A 21,244-nucleotide genomic window follows, 5' to 3' on the forward strand; every position below is an offset into this window, starting at 1 on the left:
GAACATTCCATTGCCCATTTGAGCGGAGGGTTTTTTTGGCAGATAAAGACCCAACTTTGACCCAGACTGCTATGTACACTGACGAAAGTTCCCCCTCTTGAGAATGACAAACAAAATGGCAGCACCCAAGTGAATTGGATTGTAAATAGATAGGAGCAGGTGCGCCAAACATTTAAATCAGCTCCTCAGAGTAATGTAAAAATCAGCTGCAAGAAATATGGGAAAATGCCGCAACATCCACCCTGCTAATGCCCTTACAGCTTTCAAACTGTGGGAGGCGGTTTGCTAACGATTTCTCAGCACCTCTGTCAAGCTGAATTTGACTCCACTGGTGAATGTACTGTACTAAGGGGGTCACTTGAAATGGAAAATTATTGCATTTTGAAATCAAAAGTCACAATTTAGTCTGCAGCAATTTAGTCTGCAGCTGCTTTCACATGACTGTAACATGAGGAGCGCAGTTATTATCGTTAACCCGCTGTGGAAACCTCAACATCGGGGCCTCAATGGGAGCGTTGAGCTGGAGCCACACACTCGACTTTGATGCTGGTTTACACATCCAATCCTGGCTTGAGATTTATAAGACGTTGTGAAAACAGAGCACCTCTAAAACCAACGGCCTTAAGCAGAGTCTACACTCTGCCACACAAATATGGGCTAAGGGGTAATGCTTACTGTAAGCATAGCTCAGCTGACGAGCTCAAGACCCTGGCCACAATCAATGTAACTCAATCCTGTGAATCCTTCAGGTGGAATAAAGTTCAACAAACTCAGCCAGAAGTGCATGGACCCAAGCTGACAACCAACAGCTGACACAATGATTACAAATGTACCCCCCACACCTCCAATCTACCAATCTTCTATTCCATTCTTTTTTCTCATCACAAAAAAATCTTAGCTTGTGTGTTTAGTTTGAGAGAAAGATAATTGCCACTTACCCATCATGTTATAGAGGCTCTGAGGTGCAAATTGTCTTGGCATTTTCTGTATTGCTTCTTTATACACGGAGAGGGCCTCCTATGAATGAATAAAACAGAAGGAACCATCCGTTAGGCACGAGGAGCCAACCATGCCAGGGCCACAAGTCATTTGTCTACTGCAGCCTGGGCCCTCACAAGCTGAATGGAAGCATGGAATCAGAGGTCACTAAGAGGTGGTTAAGACTTGGTGGAGGAGAAAGGATCTATCCTCTCCTTGACATGGCCAGTCAGAGAGCTAGTGCAGTGTCACACAGCCTCTCTCTCGCTAAAGCCCGAGGCAGTGATTCCCTTTAGGCTCTTTTAGTGGGTAGGCTTAGTGGAGTTGCTAACAACTGGATGCATCCGGTATTCGGGGTACAGCTAATTCAACCTAGCTTCCTCATCTGCTGAAAACCATATTCGGGAACTCCAATCAGGCGTTTTCTTTTACGCCTGCTATGTTAGGTTAATTAGTGGGTATACTAGTGTAGAAGGTCAGTGGGTAGTGGAGCTTTTCTCGTGACAATATCCACAATCTCAGAACGGGTTCACTTTTAGACCTGTTGGTGTATGATTAGTGTGTGTGTTCCTGTGAATATGTTTGGTGTGTGTCTCCCTGTGTATGTGTGTGTGTGCACCCCTGTCTGCTCCCCTATCCTACCTCCTGGTGCCCCAGCTCATGGAGCAGCTTTCCCAGGTTGTACAGGCAGCTGGTGACGGAGCTCTTGTGGGTGTGGGGGTCCTTCAGGTTCTCGTCAGGGATGTCGGCGCAGGTTAGGAAGGTCCTCTTGGCTTCGTCCAGTCGCCCCTGGTTCATCAGGACGATCCCTGTGTTCAAGTAGGCGGCTGCAGGGGGGAACGAGAGACATATAGGTGATCCATTACGTAATCAACATGCAGCCAGATAGTAATTAGGCTCTATGGGGCTGAAACTAGTCATTATCAAACTTCTTTCTGAATAAATTGGCCAGCCACTGTGGATCAATTGGCTGCCGCATCCATGGGGTGCCAATACATATTGAACACTCATGGGGATGGAATGTGGAAGGGAGTGTATCGGGTGGTCGTTGCTCCACCAATACTGTATGTGTACATCGGCATGCCAAGATGAACTGTACGCTAGACTAAAGTTCAACCTAGCCCCTATCCACCGTTCTCTCTGTCCTTCATCCATCCAAAGTGAACTGGTCCAATCAACAATCCTTTTGTAGGAATAAATTGCATATATACCCCTGGCTAGAGTGTTTCTGAAGACAGTTCCCATAAAGGATGTGTGTCTGAAAGAGAATGGACATGAGAGCAGTGGGAATGGAACTGGATATCATTAGAGTATCATCATGAAGCTGCCACTTTGGAATTGTTAATGAACAGATTCTACGTTGTACCAGTTGCCAGCTAAACACACTGAATTATGGTACAACCTTGACAAATGACTTTTATTATCTGACTGACTCTCATACCTTCACTTCCATTACCCCCCACCACCGCTTTAGGTAACTCATTAATTTAGTTATCGGCAGTAACAGATAGCATCATTGCATAATGAACGGGAACTACAAAGTGTGATCATCATCTGATTACATTCATAATTATTAATTACACTTTGGGAGACAAAGGAAAGGACTCCACCGCTTGTCGGTGATCAGTTAATATAGAAATCTATAGGGGAATAATTTAGCACATGACCAGTGGAGGGTGAGAGTGACTTCTGCTAAGCAGGCAGTGTGACAGCTGAACCTTACTGATACAGTAATGAGCTAGCAGGAAGCATGCTTGAAAGAGTTTCCTCAAGGTAAGACTCAAGGAAAACTATCACCATTGGGGGATAAGGAGAGAAGGAGAGAGAGGGAGAAATGGAGAGAGGGAGAGATGGAGAGAGGGAGAGATGGAGAAAGGGGAGAAAGAGGGAGAAAGGGGGAGAGGGAGAGAGGGAGAAAGGGGACAGGGAGAAAGGGGGAGATGGAGAAAGGGGGAGAGAGGGAGAAAGGGGAGAGGGAGAAAGGGGGAGAGGGAGAAAGGGGGAGAGGGAGAGGCTCTGACTTTGAACTGGATTCATAATAAATACAATTGTGTAATAATTGAATCTGTTGACATGAGTGGTCCTTGAACACCAATCTACAGGCTGTGTTCAATCATTCATCCAGTAATGGAGCAAGCTTGTCTGTGCCCTCCCTCCCCCATTGGCAGATGCCTGGACACCTGCGCTGTGCAAACACAAGAGTTTGAAATTGTCAATAAAAAGAGCGGTGGTACTTACAAGCCAGAGTTGGCCTGCTCCCAATGGCCAGCTTATAGTAGTGGAGTGCCTCAGAGAACTTGTTGTTTTCTTGTAGCAGCAAACCACTGTAACAGAGAAAGTTAAGGACTCTCATGGTTACAAATCACAACAGAAGTGTGTGTCTGTTAAGACTGAATAACATAACATAAGACAACTAAATGTAATACAGTTTCCTAGTAAATACAGTACTGTAAAATGTAGTGCTACCAAATCTCTAGTTCTGTTCTAAACAATCTAATTCTTTAAATAATCTAAGGATCTGTTGAGTAACATCTAAAGCCCTTGGGGCTAGTGTTGAGTATTGAGTGTGTGCTTCCTGTTGTCCTCCCCTCAGGCTGACACAGCATGATTAATAACCTACTGTCACAGAAACAGCACCCAGGGGAATACAAAGCACCATTATCTCTCTGTGAAGACCACTGATCATTAGACAGTCGTGTGTGCCGGAACAGACTGGAGCCAGAAATCGGCCCCGTATTTGTAACACATCGGCCCTTTTTTTCCCCTCGAGGCAAAAAATGGACCAGCCCATCTGGCATTTGCCCGAAATGCCAGATGGCCAGTCCGCCCCTGCGTGTGCGTGTGTGTGTGTGTGTGTGTGTGTGTGTGTGTGTGTGTGTGTGTGTGTGTGTGTGTGTGTGTGTGTGTGTGTGTGTGTGTGTGTGTGTGTGTGTGTGTGTGTAAGGAGAGACAGTCCTGCTCATGTATGCATACAGAGTCTATAGACACTCACAGGTTATACAGCATGTCTGCCATGTTCCTGCGGTAGTAGAGGGCATTCCTGTATGCCTGCTCCGCCTCCGCCATCTTGCCCTGGTTCTTCAGGACATTCCCAAGGTTGCCCCATGCTGATAGAGGGAGGAATAAAGTAATTAAGGTTAACAGGGTCAACCAACATGGCTGCCCGCCCCTTTTGGACACACTATCACTTCCTGGGTTTACGGTTTGTTATCTAGCCTGGTCCCAGATCTATTTGTACTGTCTTGCCTCATCATGTCAAATGTCAAGTCAAACAATGAACATAGGCTATGTATAGAGTTGGTAAGACAGTACAAACTGATCTGGGACCAGGCTGGTTTTGACCCTCCTCAGAGGACATTGTGCAGGCTAAAACAGAGGGCATATCTGCTGCTACTGAACTACTGGGCTTAGAGACTGAGGACAGATAGAGTTGATGGCACACCTGGGAGTTAGTGTGTCAAAGAGCCCAATTATTCCCTAACAGAAAAAGAAGAAAACAATGGCTCACCCTGACACTCCATAGTAGATTAATGGCATTACTGTAAAATGGATTGCAGATTAATTGACAGGTAAATTGGGTCTTGAAATGTTATAATAGTTAAAATTATAGGAATTAATCTGGTAGACAATTTTCAGTTGTCAAGTGGTAATTATATATTCTATTTTCCTACATCTTCATCGATTAATGCTTTACCTCACATATAGAGGAAAATGCACATAGCCTGACAACCAAATTGACTAAATAGTGTTTCCCTTCAATATTTTAGCTTGAAAACTAAATCCATACTGCTTAGTATGGGCAGTTGGAATCCATCATGTATACATATGGGCTTATACACTATTTAACTGTGTCTACATACAGTACAGCTGAAGCCAGGGCACACTGGGGCAACAGTATGAGCACTGTGAACAGGCCTGACAGAGAAAAATCTTTCCCTTAGACACGGTTTCTTCTTGTTCTCCTGATGGCTGTATAGGAGGGGAAAGTAAAATAGAGCTTATAGTAGTTACCGGGTTACCCGTGTAGCATTTCATTCAAATGTATCGAGTGCTCACATATGCCAAAGGCCCCTTTGAGCTGTGCATTATTTATTAGTTAAGGCATTTGAGTGAGATATCCCAAAAGTCTCAAATTCAATATTAGCAAAGCCAAGCAGAGAAATAAAGACAAGAACTTTATTGGAAACACAATATTAAACATTTAAAAATAAATATGCTAGAACAGAAAATGTTCTAAGTGGTGTTACCATCCACTGTGAATTTGTTAGGTCTCTTTTACTGTGTTTTCTCACAGAACTCATTCTCAATGCTTAACGAGCGTGTCACTATTTCAGACTCACAAATGGTATGAGGACAGTGAGCCAGGGAAGGAACATAGCTGCCGCAACATGTCCTGCCGTTACATCTGTCCCTAGCCCGGGATCACTATCTCAAGAATAACACTAGTACACTACTAGTTATTCAGTATTATCTTTGGATGACCCTGAATTTGAATGTTTGATTATTCAAGTATTCTAGTTTCCCCTCATTGCCAGTCAAGCAGGGATGTCAGTGAAGATGCCCTCCAAAAGTAAAAAGGAGAGAAACTGTAGTCTGCCCATAGTGAGGGATTTAGTAGGTTTACAATGGAGGCCTTGTGTTGAAAGGTCCTTCAGCCATGATATACTGCCTGGAGAGGATAAACTGTCTGGAAGTAGACATACTGTAAACAATTTAACAGGTAGCACTTAACACTCATGCATCCTCATGAGCTCCCGAGTGGTGCATCGGTCTAAGGCACTGCATCTCAGTGCAAGAGGTGTCACTACAGACCCTGGTTTGATTCCAGGCTGTATCACAACTGGCCGTGATTGGGAATCCCATAGGGCGGCGCACAATTGGCCCAGCATTGTCCGGGGTAGGCCGTCATTGTAAATAAGAATTTGTTCTTAACTGACTTATATATATTTTTTTATTACATCTTGAAAATCACACTTTCGTTCAATCCCAGGAAGTAGCTATCACTTAACGTGATGCTACTTTAGGTCATACAGTCAACCTGTAAATATATTATGTGAGAATGTTAAAGTGAAGAAGGCTGTCTAAGTAGGACCTTTTTCAGGCAGCTCTAAGCTACATTATTCAGTGCAGAAGTCATGAAAGCTCATCTGACATGACACACACTAGCCTGTTGAACACCTTTTAAAATCACACTCAGGCTATAGAAACGTCATAGTCTGAAATGTTGTGTGAGTGTGTGAGTGAGGGAGTGTGTCTGTGTGTGTCGATCTGTCTGTGTATTACCTTTAGCAGGGTTAAAGTATATTCCTGACTTGTAGAGCATCTCCTCGTTCTGCCAGTCTTGGTTCCTCAGCACTGTTTTAACCCCAAACAGTAGGACCAGGGCAACGCTACAGTACACCACCACAGTCCTGGAGGAGCTCCACCTCAGCCGTACGTACAGGGCCCTCAGCCCCACCGCCAGCAGCAGACAGAAGCCCATACTGGGGATGTACAGTACCCTCTCTGCTATCACAAAGCCCACGTAGAAGAACAGGTTGGTGGCAGGGAGGAAAGGGACGGCCAATAGGCCCAAGGAGAACACCACTACGTTTTCAGTGGTGGGCAGTGGAGTCCTGGTGATGTAGTGCTTTTTGGTACCGTTCTGTGCACTAGCAGTGTGAGGCTCTGTTTCAGAGTTTGTGTGGTTGGAAACATCGGGGTGGTGGCAGCTGTGTCCATTGGTGTGGGACCTCCCGTTCCCGTTGGTTACATGATGGGCTTTTCCGTTGGTCTCCTTGCCCTTGACCTGGCGGGTGCGAAGCCCAAACCAAGCCAGAAGGAGCAGTCCCACATAGAAGGCCAAAGTATGAAGGTTCCTCCAATCGGCGATGCTTCTGATCAGAGGCAGGGCGTCCATAGACCAATCGAAGCTCAGGGTGTTTGGGCACAAGAGAAGCCACATGTTGACGGCGGGCAGATAGAGGAAGGTTAGAGTCCGAGTGAGGAGGGATGGGGAGTCCCCCGCTGGGTTGTCTGAGTTGGAGAAGTTGGGCGGTTTGTTACCCATCCAGTAGAGGCGGTATGCCAGCAGAACAGCCCCCCAGGCAGCCAACAGCAACACACTCAACAGCAGGTGGACGTTCCTCCTCTAGAAGAGAGAAAACAACAACAGAGCTGAAACTAGGAGGAACGGCAATCGACTGGAAAGCTAGCAGCAAAGGCAAGAAAAAATATTATGAGACGCTAGGGCCAAAGTAGTTTTCTGGTTGGTTGGTGATTTTTCTGACTCTTGGCATTTGATTTTGATCCAGGCCATGTTGGTAAATCGAGCATAAGATTGACTGTAATTTAGAAGAAAAAACGCAAGAGTCTGTTATGTAAGGTTATCTGGAACAAAAGCTGTGTTCATGCACTATTTGTCCAGCCAAGTGTTAGCCTGCAGATTTAGAATGCATTGCAAGGAAAGTCAACTACAATTGATTTTATTGTTATGTTTTGGCTGTGATGTGGGGTTTTGAATACCCATGAACAGGAAGATATCAGTTAACCGTGAATGTCTTTGTTACTGGGGCTTATAAACCAAAACAAATCAAAAAAGAAAGGGGAAAAATGCCCTGTGACTTTGTCTTTGATTCAAGCCAAAATAATCACGGCTATACTGGATTCATTGACTGTTGCTGAGAAAATGTGGTCTTACATCATAGCATTCCCTTATTCTGTGTTATCTTTCTCCTCACGCACCTGGCCTTAGACATGACTAAATAAACACCAGAATACAGGCCAATAGACAGTCCTATTCATCATAATGCAGGCTCGATATTAAACACTTTCTGAAACTCCTGCATGGAAATGATTATGAAGTATTGAGTGTTTGAAACTTGTGCACGTTTGTGGGAGTGCAGAAAAAAACCTGGCCTATATTGTTCCCAATAGAACTGTTCCTGCTGTAGGATCAACTAGTTTTTCTTACTGGGTTTATTTTGGAAGTCACACTACTGCTAAGAAATCTTTATGGCTTCCCTTCCAAAATATTGTCAGCTAATACATGCAGGGCAACATCCATTTGTGCCCTGCAGTGGTGCTCTGTATTCAAGGGAGGATGATCTCATACTGGTACAGTACACAACAATGAGGCTAGCATACAGTACATGCATTTCATGTCCCAGCAATGCAGTAATTGACTGATTTCCCCATAGAGATTCAATGTAGAGGATAGGGACATTACAAAGCAAAGCATTTTTGGTGTGTGACAGTGTTTCTATGTGTGTGTTTTGGGTGTGTGAGAGCGTACAGTATGTAGTGTGTGTGTGTGTTGGAGTGTCAGTGTAGTGTGTGAGTGTATGGGTAGTCTAGTGAGAGTGCATAGAGCCAGTACAAAACAATTACGATAAATAAATAATAAAGGGGGTCAATGTACATTTTCAGCATAGTCATATGATTAACTGTCCAACAAACAGCCCTGCAGCGTTTTTATTTATTAATGTATTTCATCTTTATTTAACTAGACAACTCAGTTAAGAACAAATTCTTACAATAACGGCCTACCAAAAGGCAAAATCATTGCAATTGTCTTTAATTCATATCATTCCTTACAGATCTCAAGATTACAGGCTTACACAAAATTTAGTATTTGTTTTTATTCCCCATGTGCTGTATAGTATTCCTTTGGTAATATACACACAACCCTTCTTTACCATTAAATGGAAAGCCACGGCTAGTGTACAGGTGCAAATCCATTTGATGTCCCCTCTTCCATCTCTTCATGCCAAATAGATCACAGTGGCTAATAAGGAGTATCCTCAGTCGGACTGTGAACATGGGGTCCTAGCTCTGCCGGTTGCAGTGCAGGGGGCTTCAGGGCTTCTATGAGAAATGGGCAAGGGACAAGGCCAAGCGCATCATAGAAGACCCACGCACAAGCTTGCTGCACCCCCAGAAGGAGATTGTTCCTTCTGTTCCTATTGTTCAGTAACAATAGGAATAAAATAAGTTTCATTCCATCAGTCACCAGACTGTTGAACAGTGGGACATAGGACAGATGCAGGCCAAACACACGGTCGGACAGTAGGCCGCAGAGACTTTGAATATGTGAAAATGTAAATGTGTGACTTGTGTACTAACTTTCCAGTTTTTCGTACTGCATGTAATATGTTGTGTTGTGTATTTGAATGCTGACATCACAAAATGAATTTCCATGTAAATAGCAATAAAGTATATCGTATCATCGTATTAACCATAACCCGATTGGTAGCTTTATAAAATAACATCACTTCATTCCAAATGTGTAGTTAGTATAGCGACTTTATTTATTAACTGTATCTAGTAAATTACAGAAATAAATGTTGCAAATCTACATGTTGAAGACGTCATAATTCTGTTTAAATTCATTGATCCAAGTTTTTCTTCAAATAAACATTGAGTTGAGAGATTCTGCTATGCTGTACCACCCGTTACAATACCAACTATATACTGGTGTAGTGTCAGAGTAGCTACGAGATGATCATCGGATCATTAGATGTAGGACTATTGACAGTGATCAAATCTTGATGGATTCCAGCATTTAGTCTCTTTCCTTTTCCCCTGGTATGGTTTTGTGGGCCGGCTAGGCCCCCATGGAGTAGGCCTCATGTCAAAAGGCCCTGGTAGTTTAACTGTGTACCCAGCGGCAGGCTACAGAGGCTGAGAGGAAAATAATGACTGAAGAGAAAGGCAGAGCCAGCCTGAGACTCTTCCTATCTTCAGCAATTCTTCAGTGAAGGCACAAATTGTTCAGCAACAATGCTTTCCTAGTCATTGCCTTGAAATAGGCCTTCGGTATGTTGGAGCTAAATTTATTCACAATGCTTCTTGGAAAATGCTGTTGATTATGCCAAGTCGCATATGCTGGGGGAAAATAAAGACAGTTCCTGAGATTTAAAGACATGTATTAAACATGTATTCAGCCATGTGGTACTAATTTTGAGAGTAAGCCTGTTGATGTAGGCTATGCTACCATACAGCTCCATAGCAAGATTCCTTTATCTTAGACTCCCTTGCTCAGGGGAGATCATCCCTATTAAAACAATGTGTAAGGGCAACACTATCAAAACCACAACAAAACTTTTGACAAATCAGGATATGATTTCCAAAGGAAGACAATCCACCACCGTTCTAGAGGTTAATATGTTGCTTGGCAACAGAAAGGTCACCAGTTCAATCCATATCCCACGTTTCTTGCTAATTCGACAACAACTGTCAAAAGTCTTAGGTGGGGGGCAATAAATCCACCAATAAATCCACGATAATCGAGAATTTCAATAAGCATTTCTCTATGGCTGGCCATGCTTTCCACCTGGCTACCCCAAACTCGGCCAACAGCTTTGCACCCCCGCAGCAAGTGGCCCAAGCCCCCCCCCCCCCCTTTCTCCTTCACCCAAATCCAGACAGCTGATGTTCTGAAAGAGTTGCAAAATCTGGATCCCTACAAATCAGCTGGGCTAGACAATCTGGACCCGCTCTTCCTAAAATTATCCGCCGCCGTTGTTGCAACCCCTATTACTAGCCTGTTCAACCTATTTCGTATCGTCTGAGATTCATAAAGATTGGAAAGCAGCCGCGGTCATCCCTCTCTTCAAAGGGGGAGACACTCTAGACCCAAACAGTTACAGACCGATATCCATCCTGCCCTGCCTTTCTAAAGTCTTCGAAAGCCAAGTTAACAAATAGATCACCGACCATTTCGAATCCCACCGTACCTTCTCCGCTATGCAATCTGGTTTCCGAGCTGGTCACGAGTGCATCTCAGCCACGCTCAAGGTCCTAAACGATATCATAATCGCCATTGATAAAAGACAGTACTGTGCAGCCGTCTGCATCAACCTGGCCAAGGCTTTTGACTCTGTCAACCACCGTATTCTTATCGGCAGACTCAACAGTCTTGGTTTCTCAAATGAATGCCTCGCCTGGTTCACTAACTACTTCTCAGATAGAGTTCAGTGTGTCAAATCGGAGGGCCTGTTGTCAGGACCTCTGGCAGTCTCTTTTGGGGTGCCACAGGGTTCAATTCTCAGGCCAACTCTTTTCTCTGTATATATCAACGATGTCGCTCTTGCTGTTGGTGATTCTCCTCTACGCAGACAACACCATTCTGTATACATCTGGCCCTTCTTTGGAAAATGTGTTAACAAACCTCCAAACGAGCTTCAATGCCATACAACACTCCTTCAGTGGCCTACAACTGCTCTTAAATGGCAGTAAAACTAAATGCATGCTCTTCAACCGATTGCTGCCCGCACCTGCCCGCCTGACTAGCATCACTACCCTGGACGGCTCTGCTTTAGAATATGTGGACAACTATAAATACCTAGGTGTCTGACTAGAGTGTAAACTCTCCTTCCAGACTCATATTAAGCATCTCCAATCCAAAATGTAATCTAGAATCAGCTTCCTATTTCGCAACAAAGCATCCTTCACTCATGCTGCCAAACATACCCTCGTAAAACTGACTATCCTACCGATCCTCGACTTCGGCGATGTCATTTCCAAAATAGCCTCCAACACCCTACTCAGCAAATTGAATGCAGTCTATCACAGTGCCATCCGTTTTGTCACCAAAGCCCCATATACTACCCACCACTGCGACCTGTATGCTCTCGTTGGCTGGTCCTCGCTCCATATTTGTCGCCAAACCCACTGGCTCCAGGTCATCTATAAGTCTTTGCTAGGTAAAGCTCCGCCTAATCTCAGCTCACTGGTCACCATAGCAACACCCACCCGTAGCATGCGCTCCAGCAGGTATATTTCACTGGTCATCCCCAAAGCCAACACCTAATTTGGCCGCCTTTCCTTCCAGTTCTCTGGTGCCAATGACCGGAACGAATTGCAAAAATCACTGAAGTTGGAGACTTACATCTTCCTCACTAACTTTAAGCGTCAGCCCTCAGAGCAGCTTACCGATTGCTGCAGCTGTACACAGCCCATCTGTAAATAGCCCATCCAACTACCTACCTCATCCCCATATTTTTTTTTTTTTTTTTGCACACCAGTATTTCTACTTGCACATTTTCATCTGCACATTCTATCACTCCAGTGTTGATTGCTAAATTGTAATTACTTTGCCACTATGGCCTATTTATTGCCTTACCTCCTTACTTCATTTGCACACACTGTATACAGATTTTTCTATTGTGTTATTGACTGTACGTTTGTTTATCCTATGTGTAACTCTGTGTTGTTTATGTCGCACTGCTTTGCTTTATCTTGACCAGTTCGCAGTTGTAAATGAGAACTTGTTCTCAACTGGCCTACCTGGTTAACTTCTTTATGATATGGGGCAGCATTTTCACTTTTGGATGAATTGCGTGCCCATAGTGAACTGCCTCCTACTCTGTCCCAGATGTTAATATATGCATATTATTATTACTATTGGATATAAAACACTCTGAAGTTTCTAAAACTGTTTGAATGATGTCTGTGACATCCAAACAGGAAGTGAGAATTCTGAGACTGGTCAATGTTCAACTCATTGCCGATTCAATTCCCAGGAAGATATGGATCTGTTTGCACTTCCTACGCCTTCCACTAGATGTCAACAGTCTTTAGAACGTGGAATGAAGCCTCTAGTGTGATGTGGGGCTGGATGGGAGGTGTTTCAGTCATTGGTCTGGCAGAATGCCAGTTCCTGGTCACGCGCTTTCCTCATGATATCGCCTTGCGTTCCATAACTTCTACAGACATGAAGGAATGCTCCGGTTGGAACGTTATTGGATATATATGATAACAACATCCTGAAGATTGATTCTCTACTTAGTTTGACCAGTTTATTCGACCTGTTATATAACTTTTTGAAGTTTTCGTCCGAGTTCGCCTGCATTTGCGCGAGCGTTTGGACATGTGCACTAAACATGCTAGCAAAAGTAGCTACTTAGACATAAGTAATGGACATTATCGAACAAAACAACGATTTATTGTGGAACTAGGATTCCTGGGAGTGCATTCTGATGAAGATGATCAAAGGTAAGGGAATATTTATGATGTAATTTCGTATTTCTGTTGACTCCAACATGGCGGAGACATGTTGTTATGTTTGAGCGCCGTCTCAGATTATTGCAAACTTTCAAAGTTTATGATGAGTATTTCTGTTATTTGACGTGGCTCTCTACAATTTCTCCGAATATTTTGGAGGCATTTCTGAACATGGCGCCAATGTAAACCGAGATTTGTGGATATAAATATGCACATTATCGAACAAAACATAAATGTATTGTGTAACATGATGTCCTATGAGTGTCATCTGATGAAGATCATCAAAGGTTAGTGATTAATTGTATCTCTATTTCTGCCTTTTGTGACTACTATCTTTTGCTGGGAAAATGGCTGTGTTTTTCTGTGGCTATGTACTGAGCTAACATAATTGTTTGGTGTGCTTTCGCCGTAAATACTTTTTGAAATCAGACATGTTGACTGGATTCACAACATGTGTAGCTTTAATTTGGTGTCTTTGATGTGGGATTTCATGAAAGATTGATTTTTATAGTAATATATTTCAATTTGGCGCGCTACATTTTTTCTGGCTTTTGGCCAAGTGGGACGCTACCGTCCCACATATCCCAGAGAAGTTAAATAAAGATTAAATAAATAAAAAATGTAAATAAAAAAAGGTCAGGTCCCTGTGGAAACGGTTGAAGAGGGACAGTTTCACACGTTAACAGACACCTCAGCATTACTTCAGGTAAACAGCATACAATGGCTATTCTTCCCGAAATAAAGAATAAAGAAATCAAGCTATTACAACACCCGGCCATGATACATCTTTCGGAAAGGTAATAACCCACCGTGAACTTAGTCGTTCTGCTCCAAGGAAACAAATGGACAACTACAGCATTATTGACTACAGTATTACATCTCTTGATAAACACCACACCAATATCACTGTGTTAATTGCTGTGGCGAATTGAAGGCATCTGTGTCAGGAGTCTGTGAAAGGACAAACTCTAAGACAGAGGGGCTGATGTGTAAGCAGAGGCATAGAGAGACGGAAAGTAGGTTAGCAGCCTTATAGGACAGGAAGAAATAATGGCCCACTTCCCCTGGAACCGAGGTTAATAGCACAGCTATGTATCATAGGACTATAAAGGAAGAGTGAGTGACAGATGAATGTGGCATGTACTGTATGTTTTAGCTGACCACCGGATTAGCCATTGGGTCGGTTCAAAGGACTCGCCATGCTTATGACTAAAATAAACCGATGAACAAAGGGGATTATGGTCAATGTCATCATCCCTTTACATTGGGGCTTGTATTCAGCAAATAATATATCTCACTGTACAGCTTTCACTTTAAAGATGATCTGACCTTTGGATAGCCTGGTTCCAGATGACCACAGGAGTTGGCAAAACAGCATAAACAGATCTGGGAGCAGGATAACATTGGGACGCTCTTATGACAGCATACAGTGGGGCAAAAAAGTATTTAGTCAGCCACCAATTGTGCAAGTTCTCCCACTTAAAAAGATGAGAGAGGCCTGTAATTTTCATCATAGGTACACTTCAACTATGACAGACAAAATTAGAAACAAAATCCAGAAAATCACATTGTAGGATTTTTTATGAATTTATTTGCAAATTATGGTGGAAAATAAGTATTTGGTCAATAACAAAAGTTTATCTCAATACTTTGTTATATACCCTTTGTTGGCAATGACAGAGGTCAAATGTTTTCTGTAAGTCTTCACAACGTTTTCACACACTGTTGCTGGTATTTTGGCCCATTCCTCCATGCAGAACTCCTCTAGAGCAGTGATGTTTTGGGGCTGTTGCTGGGCAACACGGACTTTCAACTCCCTCCAAAGATTCTCTATGGGATTGAGATCTGGAGACTGGCTAGGCCACTCCAGGACCTTGAAATGCCTCTTACGAAGCCACTCCTTCGTTGCCCGGGCGGTGTGTTTGGGATCATTGTCATGCTGAAAGACCCAGCCACGTTTCATCTTCAATGCTCTTTTCACTCAAAATCTCACGATACATGGCCCCATTCATTCTGTCCTTTACACGGATCAGTCGTCCTGGTCCCTTTGCAGAAAAACAGCCCCAAAGCATGATGTTTCCACCCCCATGCTTCACAGTAGGTATGGTGTTCTTTGGATGCAACTCAGCATTCTTTGTCCTCCAAACACGACGAGTTGAGTTTTTACCAAAAAGTTCTATTTTGGTTTCATCTGACCATATGACATTCTCCCAATCTTCTTCTGGATCATCCAAATGCTCTCTAGCAAACTTCAGACGGGCCTGGACATGTACTGGCTTAAGCAGGGGGACACGTCTGGCACTGCAGGATTTGAGGCCCTGGCGGCGTAGTGTGTTACTGATGGTAGGCTTTGTTACTTTGGTCCCAGCTCTCTGCAGGTCATTCACTAGGTCCCCCCGTGTGGTTCTGGGATTTTTGCTCACCGTTCTTGTGATCATTTTGACCCCACGGGGTGAGATCTTGCGTGGAGCCCCAGATCGAGGGAGATTATCAGTGGTCTTGTATGTCTTCCATTTCCTAATAATTGCTCCCACAGTTGATTTCTTTAAACCAAGCTGCTTACCTATTGCAGATTCAGTCTTCCCAGCCTGGTGCAGGTCTACAATTTTGTTTCTGGTGTCCTTTGACAGCTCTTTGGTCTTGGCCATAGTGGCGTTTGGAGTGTGACTGTTTGAGGTTGTGGACAGGTGTCTTTTATACTGATAACAAGTTCAAACAGGTGCCATTAATACAGGTAACGAGTGGAGGACAGAGGAGCCTCTTAAAGGAGAAGTTACAGGTCTGTGAGAGCCAGAAATCTTGCTTGTTTGTAGGTGACCAAATACTTACAATGTGATTTTCTGGATTTTTTTTCTCATTTTGTCTGTCATAGTTGAAGTGTACCTATGATGAAAATTACAGGCCTCTATCATCTTTTTAAGTGGGAGAACTTGCACAATTGGTGGCTGACTTAATACTTTTTTGCCCCACTGTATGTATCGGTGTGAGGAGCTGAATTTAGGCAATGGATAGAACAAACAGGGTTATTATAACGAGTCTACTGCACTTCTTATGATGGTGACGTACCGGAATTCAATTCTTAATTCATAATCTTTCAAAGGGAAGAATTAGAGAAGTAAACAGCTGTAGGAGTTCCTGCTATGTTTGAGGGAAGTTAAAAGCCTAAAATATGTTCATGTGGTTTAGTTTGGGGGTGAAGTAACAGAGAAGAAGCACAGCTTTGGGTTGAAATATGACATGCATAAAAGAAGGAAAGCGGCGACAGGGACATTTAATGCTTTTCAACAGATATAAATCAGCAGTATTGTTGGTGGCCACCCTACATCCCAGATCACCCTGCCGTTAGGTCCCACAGTTTTGTCTTATGAACTTCTCGGGAACCTGTCGGCTGTCCGCTTGAAAAACTCCACAAATCTCACCATCGGCTTTACACACACTAAATCCAACTCGAAAAACGATTACAGTGCAAAGTAGCTCCGCCACTTCTCAAATTGAAACAAGCGGGAGAAACTGTAAATAAGATTATGTGGATGTAGACGGAGACCACGGCCTGAAGCTGCTGTAGGATGATGGCAGGGAGCCAGAGTAAGAGGTACTGTAGCCACGTAACGAACACCACGCAACCACCCCACTCTGCAGGGCTGAGCTCGCTGCGCACGGCTGCCTCTGTCTCTGCCAGGCAGATTTATCCCTGTTGTGATGGGACCACCCTCCAGAAGGGCAGGGAGTCTTTCTTGCTGCCTGTGTGCTGCTGATGGCTCTCTGGCCCAGGGCCAACACATATGAACTACCTGGCTCAGGCACAAAAGTATGTCATGCTAACTCTAACTCACTCCCCAGCCTCGGTGCACACTGTCAAACACCACCATGCTAACCACATCCATATGTTTGTTGGAGTTTTCTTTATTCACGTGTGTATATGTTCTGATGTTTCTCTGTTAAGTACAGGCTAATACCTTAGGGCAGTACGGCAAACATGAAAAAAGCCTTTAATGATATTGACACAACATTTGTGACCTCTGAAATCTTTTGTATATGGACTAACCTCACTGCCTGCAAAACAGGATTTCAGTTGAACATACTGGAAATGCATTAGGGCCTGCTAATAAAACTCTCAAGGGTTTACTTTTCGGCGGTGGATAACTAGAGGACCATCACTATTATCTCACAAGTAAACAAACATGTGCGTCTCCCTAATATGCCTCCAGTTAAAATGTCCACCTTTTCAAAAGCATAAGTTCAAATAGGGGCCCGGCGAGGGGTACCCGATTGCTAAAACCCCATTATGATGCAAGCCAAGGAATTCCAGCTTTGTCTCGTTTGTCTTTAATCCAGTTTAGCTTGAAATAAGTGGTTTAGCACAACCCGGTAGGAAGCATGGGGCTTTTCTTTTGTATTTCAGGCTCAATCAGTTCAGAACTGAAACAATTTTGCCTTTATGAGGCAGGCGAAGAAAATATCCTTGGAGATTAAGTGCAAAATAGACCAATTCACAGAAAGTCTTTTCTGGTGCTTTGAATGCCTTTCTTCTCAACACTTGGGGTGGAAGCTACCGGTAAGAAAATTAAATCCAGAAAGGATTCTTGAGTGCTGCCACTGAATTGTCGGATAGGTGCTGTGCCATTGATTATGCTTGGTGACCGGAATGGGCAGCGTTTAATTTTTTTTTTTTTGGGCAATCCGGTTTTCAAAACCCACACACATTTACTTTTGAATATGTCATTTAGAACCTACCATCGTTCAACATTACTTTGAGTACCATCTACTACATGTTACACCTAACAAATTAATCTAAAGCCAATCTCCCAGCTGGTTTGTAGTTGGGGGCACTGCCAGATCCAGTCAGCCTGACAGATCAACCCCACCATAAAACCAATCCTTTGAAATGAGAAGTGGCGTGCCTGACCTCTCTCTCATCTTCATCGTTACCCAGATCGATCGCCCAACGGGGGACTTTCATCATGGATTTCCTTCACACAAATAGATTGGAGACAACTCCAACCATATGAACCAACCGCTTTAAACCACAGAATGACCTCCAAAATCTTTAGCATGCAGCACATGCAAAAGCCCTTTTTGTCCTGTCATGTACTATTGGATAATCTGTGTTCTCTCTTCTTATCTGACGGATTTGTTCTGGTCTTTGGCTTTCAGTAAGCATGGAACCCTGGTGAGTAAAACACTGATTGTTTGCAGCCAAGATAATAGGCTGGCTATTTTACTTCCATAAAATGTGTTGTGGACTACCAACAGCTGGCCAAGGTTTCCTCGATGGTTTCGCATGTTAGGCAGTAGCGTTACCACGATACTAGTATCGTAATACTAAGAAGTAAGGAAGCAAAAGGAAACAAAACATGAAGCGGACTCGATTTCTTTAGGAAAACAGTCCCAATGTTGACAAAAACAGTCTTATATTATCACCCAGAGGCACATTTGTTTATTTTGCAAGCTGTAGAACACATTATTTTACATACAGTAGGTTTTAAAAGGACCATAGAGTTGAGTCTGCTTCGCGTTTTATTTTTTGCCAAGGAAAATCTGGTATTGTTGTATCTGGCAGTCATGTTGTGACCATAGGCCATAGGGTCCGAGGGGTTACAGGGTCAAACTTTCAAACCTTCAGTGGGTCAGCCACAGCAGTGGCCTGGATCAAAGCATTTATCATGGCTGAACCTCCTTACAGCCCAGACACAACCCACAGAGTCAGGTGGTCCTGGTATGGAAGGTATGGAACCCCCTTCGTCACCATTACTGAGGAGCAAATGGAATCTGCCAAGAGACAGCCATGGAAAAACCCACAGGAGACTCTGGGAATGGACCAGAGATGAGGCAGGAATCTGGTTGAGATAAAATCTGACATTTATTGACTGTGAAACATTGAAGATAAAAACATGGGGGCTTCCAGCAGAGTGGCAAAGGCCAGGAAGAGGGGAAGATGAGAGGATGGCACAGCATCACTTCACATGACAGGACATTACCTATTAAAGAGTATAACTCTGCATGAGACTTACAACATTCATCATCCATAGTTATCTTGGTAAAATATTCAATGACATGAAGTACTCACTGCTGAACTTTAAAAGCACTTTATTTCCTTTCTATACTAATATTGATTGGATTAGGCATTCTGTTTCAGCCTACAGTGGCTTGCGAAAGTATTCACCCCCTTGGCATTTTTCCTATTTTGTTGCCTTACAACCTGGAATTAAAATAGATTTTTGGGGGGATTTGTATCATTTGATTTAAACAACATGCCTACCACTTTGAAGATGCAATATATTTTTAATTGTGAAACAAACAAGAAATAAGACAAAAAAACTGAAAACTTGAGCGTGCAAAACTACTCACCCCTTGAAAGGCAATACTTTGTAGAGCCACCTTTTGCAGCAATTACAGCTGCAAGTCTCTTGGGGTATGTCTCTATAAACTTGGCACATCTAGCCACTGGGATTTTTGCCCATTCTTCAAGGCAAAACTGCTCCAGCTCCTTAAAGTTGGATGGGTTCCGCTGGTGTACAGCAATCTTTAAGTCATACCACAGATTCTCAATTGGACTGAGGTCTGAGCTTTGACTAGGCCATTCCAAGACATTTAAAAGTTTCCCCTTAAACCACTCGAGTGTTGCTTTAGCAGTATGCTTAGGGTCATTGTCCTGCTGGAAGGTGAACCTCTGTCCCAGTCTCAAATGTCTGGAAGACTGAAACAGGTTTCCCTCAAGAATTTCCCTGTATTTAGGTGATGAGAGGTGTTGAGTATGCGCCAGACATAGCGTTTTCCTTGATGGCCAAAAGCTCAATTTTAGTCTCATCTGACTAGAGAACCTTCTTCCATATGTTTGGGGAGTCTCCCACATGCCTTTTGGCGAAGACCAAACGTGCTTGCTTATTTTTTTCTTTAAGCAATGGCTTTTTTTCTGGCCACTCTTCCGTAAAGCCCAGCTCTGTGGAGTGTATGGCTTAAAGTGGTACTATGGACAGATACTCCAATCTCTGCTGTTGAGCTTTGCAGTTCCTTCAGGGTTATTTTTGGTCTCTTTGTTGCCTCTCTGATTAATGCCCTCCTTGCCTGGTCCATGAGTTTTGGTGGGCCACCCTTTGTTGGGGTGCCATATTCTTTAGATGTTTTAATAATGGATTTAATGGTGCTCCGTGGGATGTTCAAAGTTTCGGATATTTTTTTTATAACCCAACCCTGATCTGTACTTCTCCACAACTTTGTCCCTGACCTGTTTGAAGAGCTGCTTGGTCTTCATAAGCTTGGCGGTGCCCCTTGCTTAGTGGTGTTGCAGACTCTGGGGCCTTTCAGAACAGGTGTATATATACTGAGATCATGTGACCAATCATGTGACACTTAGATTGCACACAGGTGGACTTTATTTAACTAATTCTGTGACTTCTGAAGGTAATTGGTTGCACCATATCTTATTTAGGGTCTTCATAGCAAAGCATGTGAATACATATGCACACACCCCTTTCCAGTTTTTTTTTCGCAGAATTTTTTGAAACAAGTTATTTATTACATTTTACTTCAAAAAGTTGGACTATTTTGTGTATGTCCATTATATGAAATCCAAATAAAAATCCATTTAAATTACAGGTTGTAATCCAACAAAATAGGAAAAATGCCAAGGGGATGAATATTTTTGCAAGGCACTATATATACAAAACCAAGGAGGAATTTCACCCTAGATGATGAGCGCAAATAGAGCCTGGAAACTGTTTAAACTGAAATGCCTTGAGTTACGCCAGCTCATGTTCTGTTGGTCAGCCTTTATTAACCATAATCACAAAATCAACAGAGGACCCCTTACAGAATTCTACATTCCAGCACCTCTCTTCCTCTCTCTCCGTCTCCCAGCTCTCAAACTCCACCTCTTTAGCACACTCTCATTTGATGTTCCAATAATCCTCTCTGCTCCTTCTGAGGAAACCACAATCACACAAACTCCTGTGGAAATGGTTCCTTTTCGTGCCAAAGACAGGTGACCCTGGTTTGAGGGTCAGTGAGGTTCCCCTTTCCCATGTGGTCCCCTTGTGCCTTAATTAGAGCCCATTAATGCCCCTCATCAGTAGAAATAATTTATGGCAACCTGAAGAGCTTAATTCAAAGTGTAAAAACGACATGTTTCCTCACCCCAACTGGAGAGAGGCTCTTGAGTGGATGAAATGTGAACTTCTAGTGTCGGGTAAGCGGATCGCTGTGTAGAACAACGCTGGGTAGGGAATGTGCTGCGTTAGCTGGAGCGCTACAGTTTCTCTCCCTGAAGTATGATGGAGGTGGT

At 43.3% G+C, this 21,244-nt stretch overlaps 1 protein-coding gene across 1 annotated transcript in view; it reads right to left on the bottom strand.

The window, feature by feature from the left end:
• The window catches only part of LOC139584482 (protein O-mannosyl-transferase TMTC2-like), a 159,482-nt gene that overhangs the window by 33,200 nt on the left and 105,038 nt on the right, over positions 1-21,244 (bottom strand). Inside the window, exons 3-7 of the mRNA XM_071416398.1 lie at positions 6,262-7,108; positions 3,971-4,085; positions 3,217-3,302; positions 1,621-1,805; positions 939-1,017 (exon numbers count right to left, since the gene is read on the bottom strand). Of these exons, the coding sequence (XP_071272499.1) occupies positions 939-1,017; positions 1,621-1,805; positions 3,217-3,302; positions 3,971-4,085; positions 6,262-7,108 (1,312 nt within the window). The remainder of the gene's footprint in view (positions 1-938; positions 1,018-1,620; positions 1,806-3,216; positions 3,303-3,970; positions 4,086-6,261; positions 7,109-21,244) is intronic.

Source organism: Salvelinus alpinus, chromosome 9 (assembly GCF_045679555.1).
Source record: "Salvelinus alpinus chromosome 9, SLU_Salpinus.1, whole genome shotgun sequence".
Taxonomy (NCBI): Eukaryota; Metazoa; Chordata; class Actinopteri; order Salmoniformes; family Salmonidae; genus Salvelinus; species Salvelinus alpinus.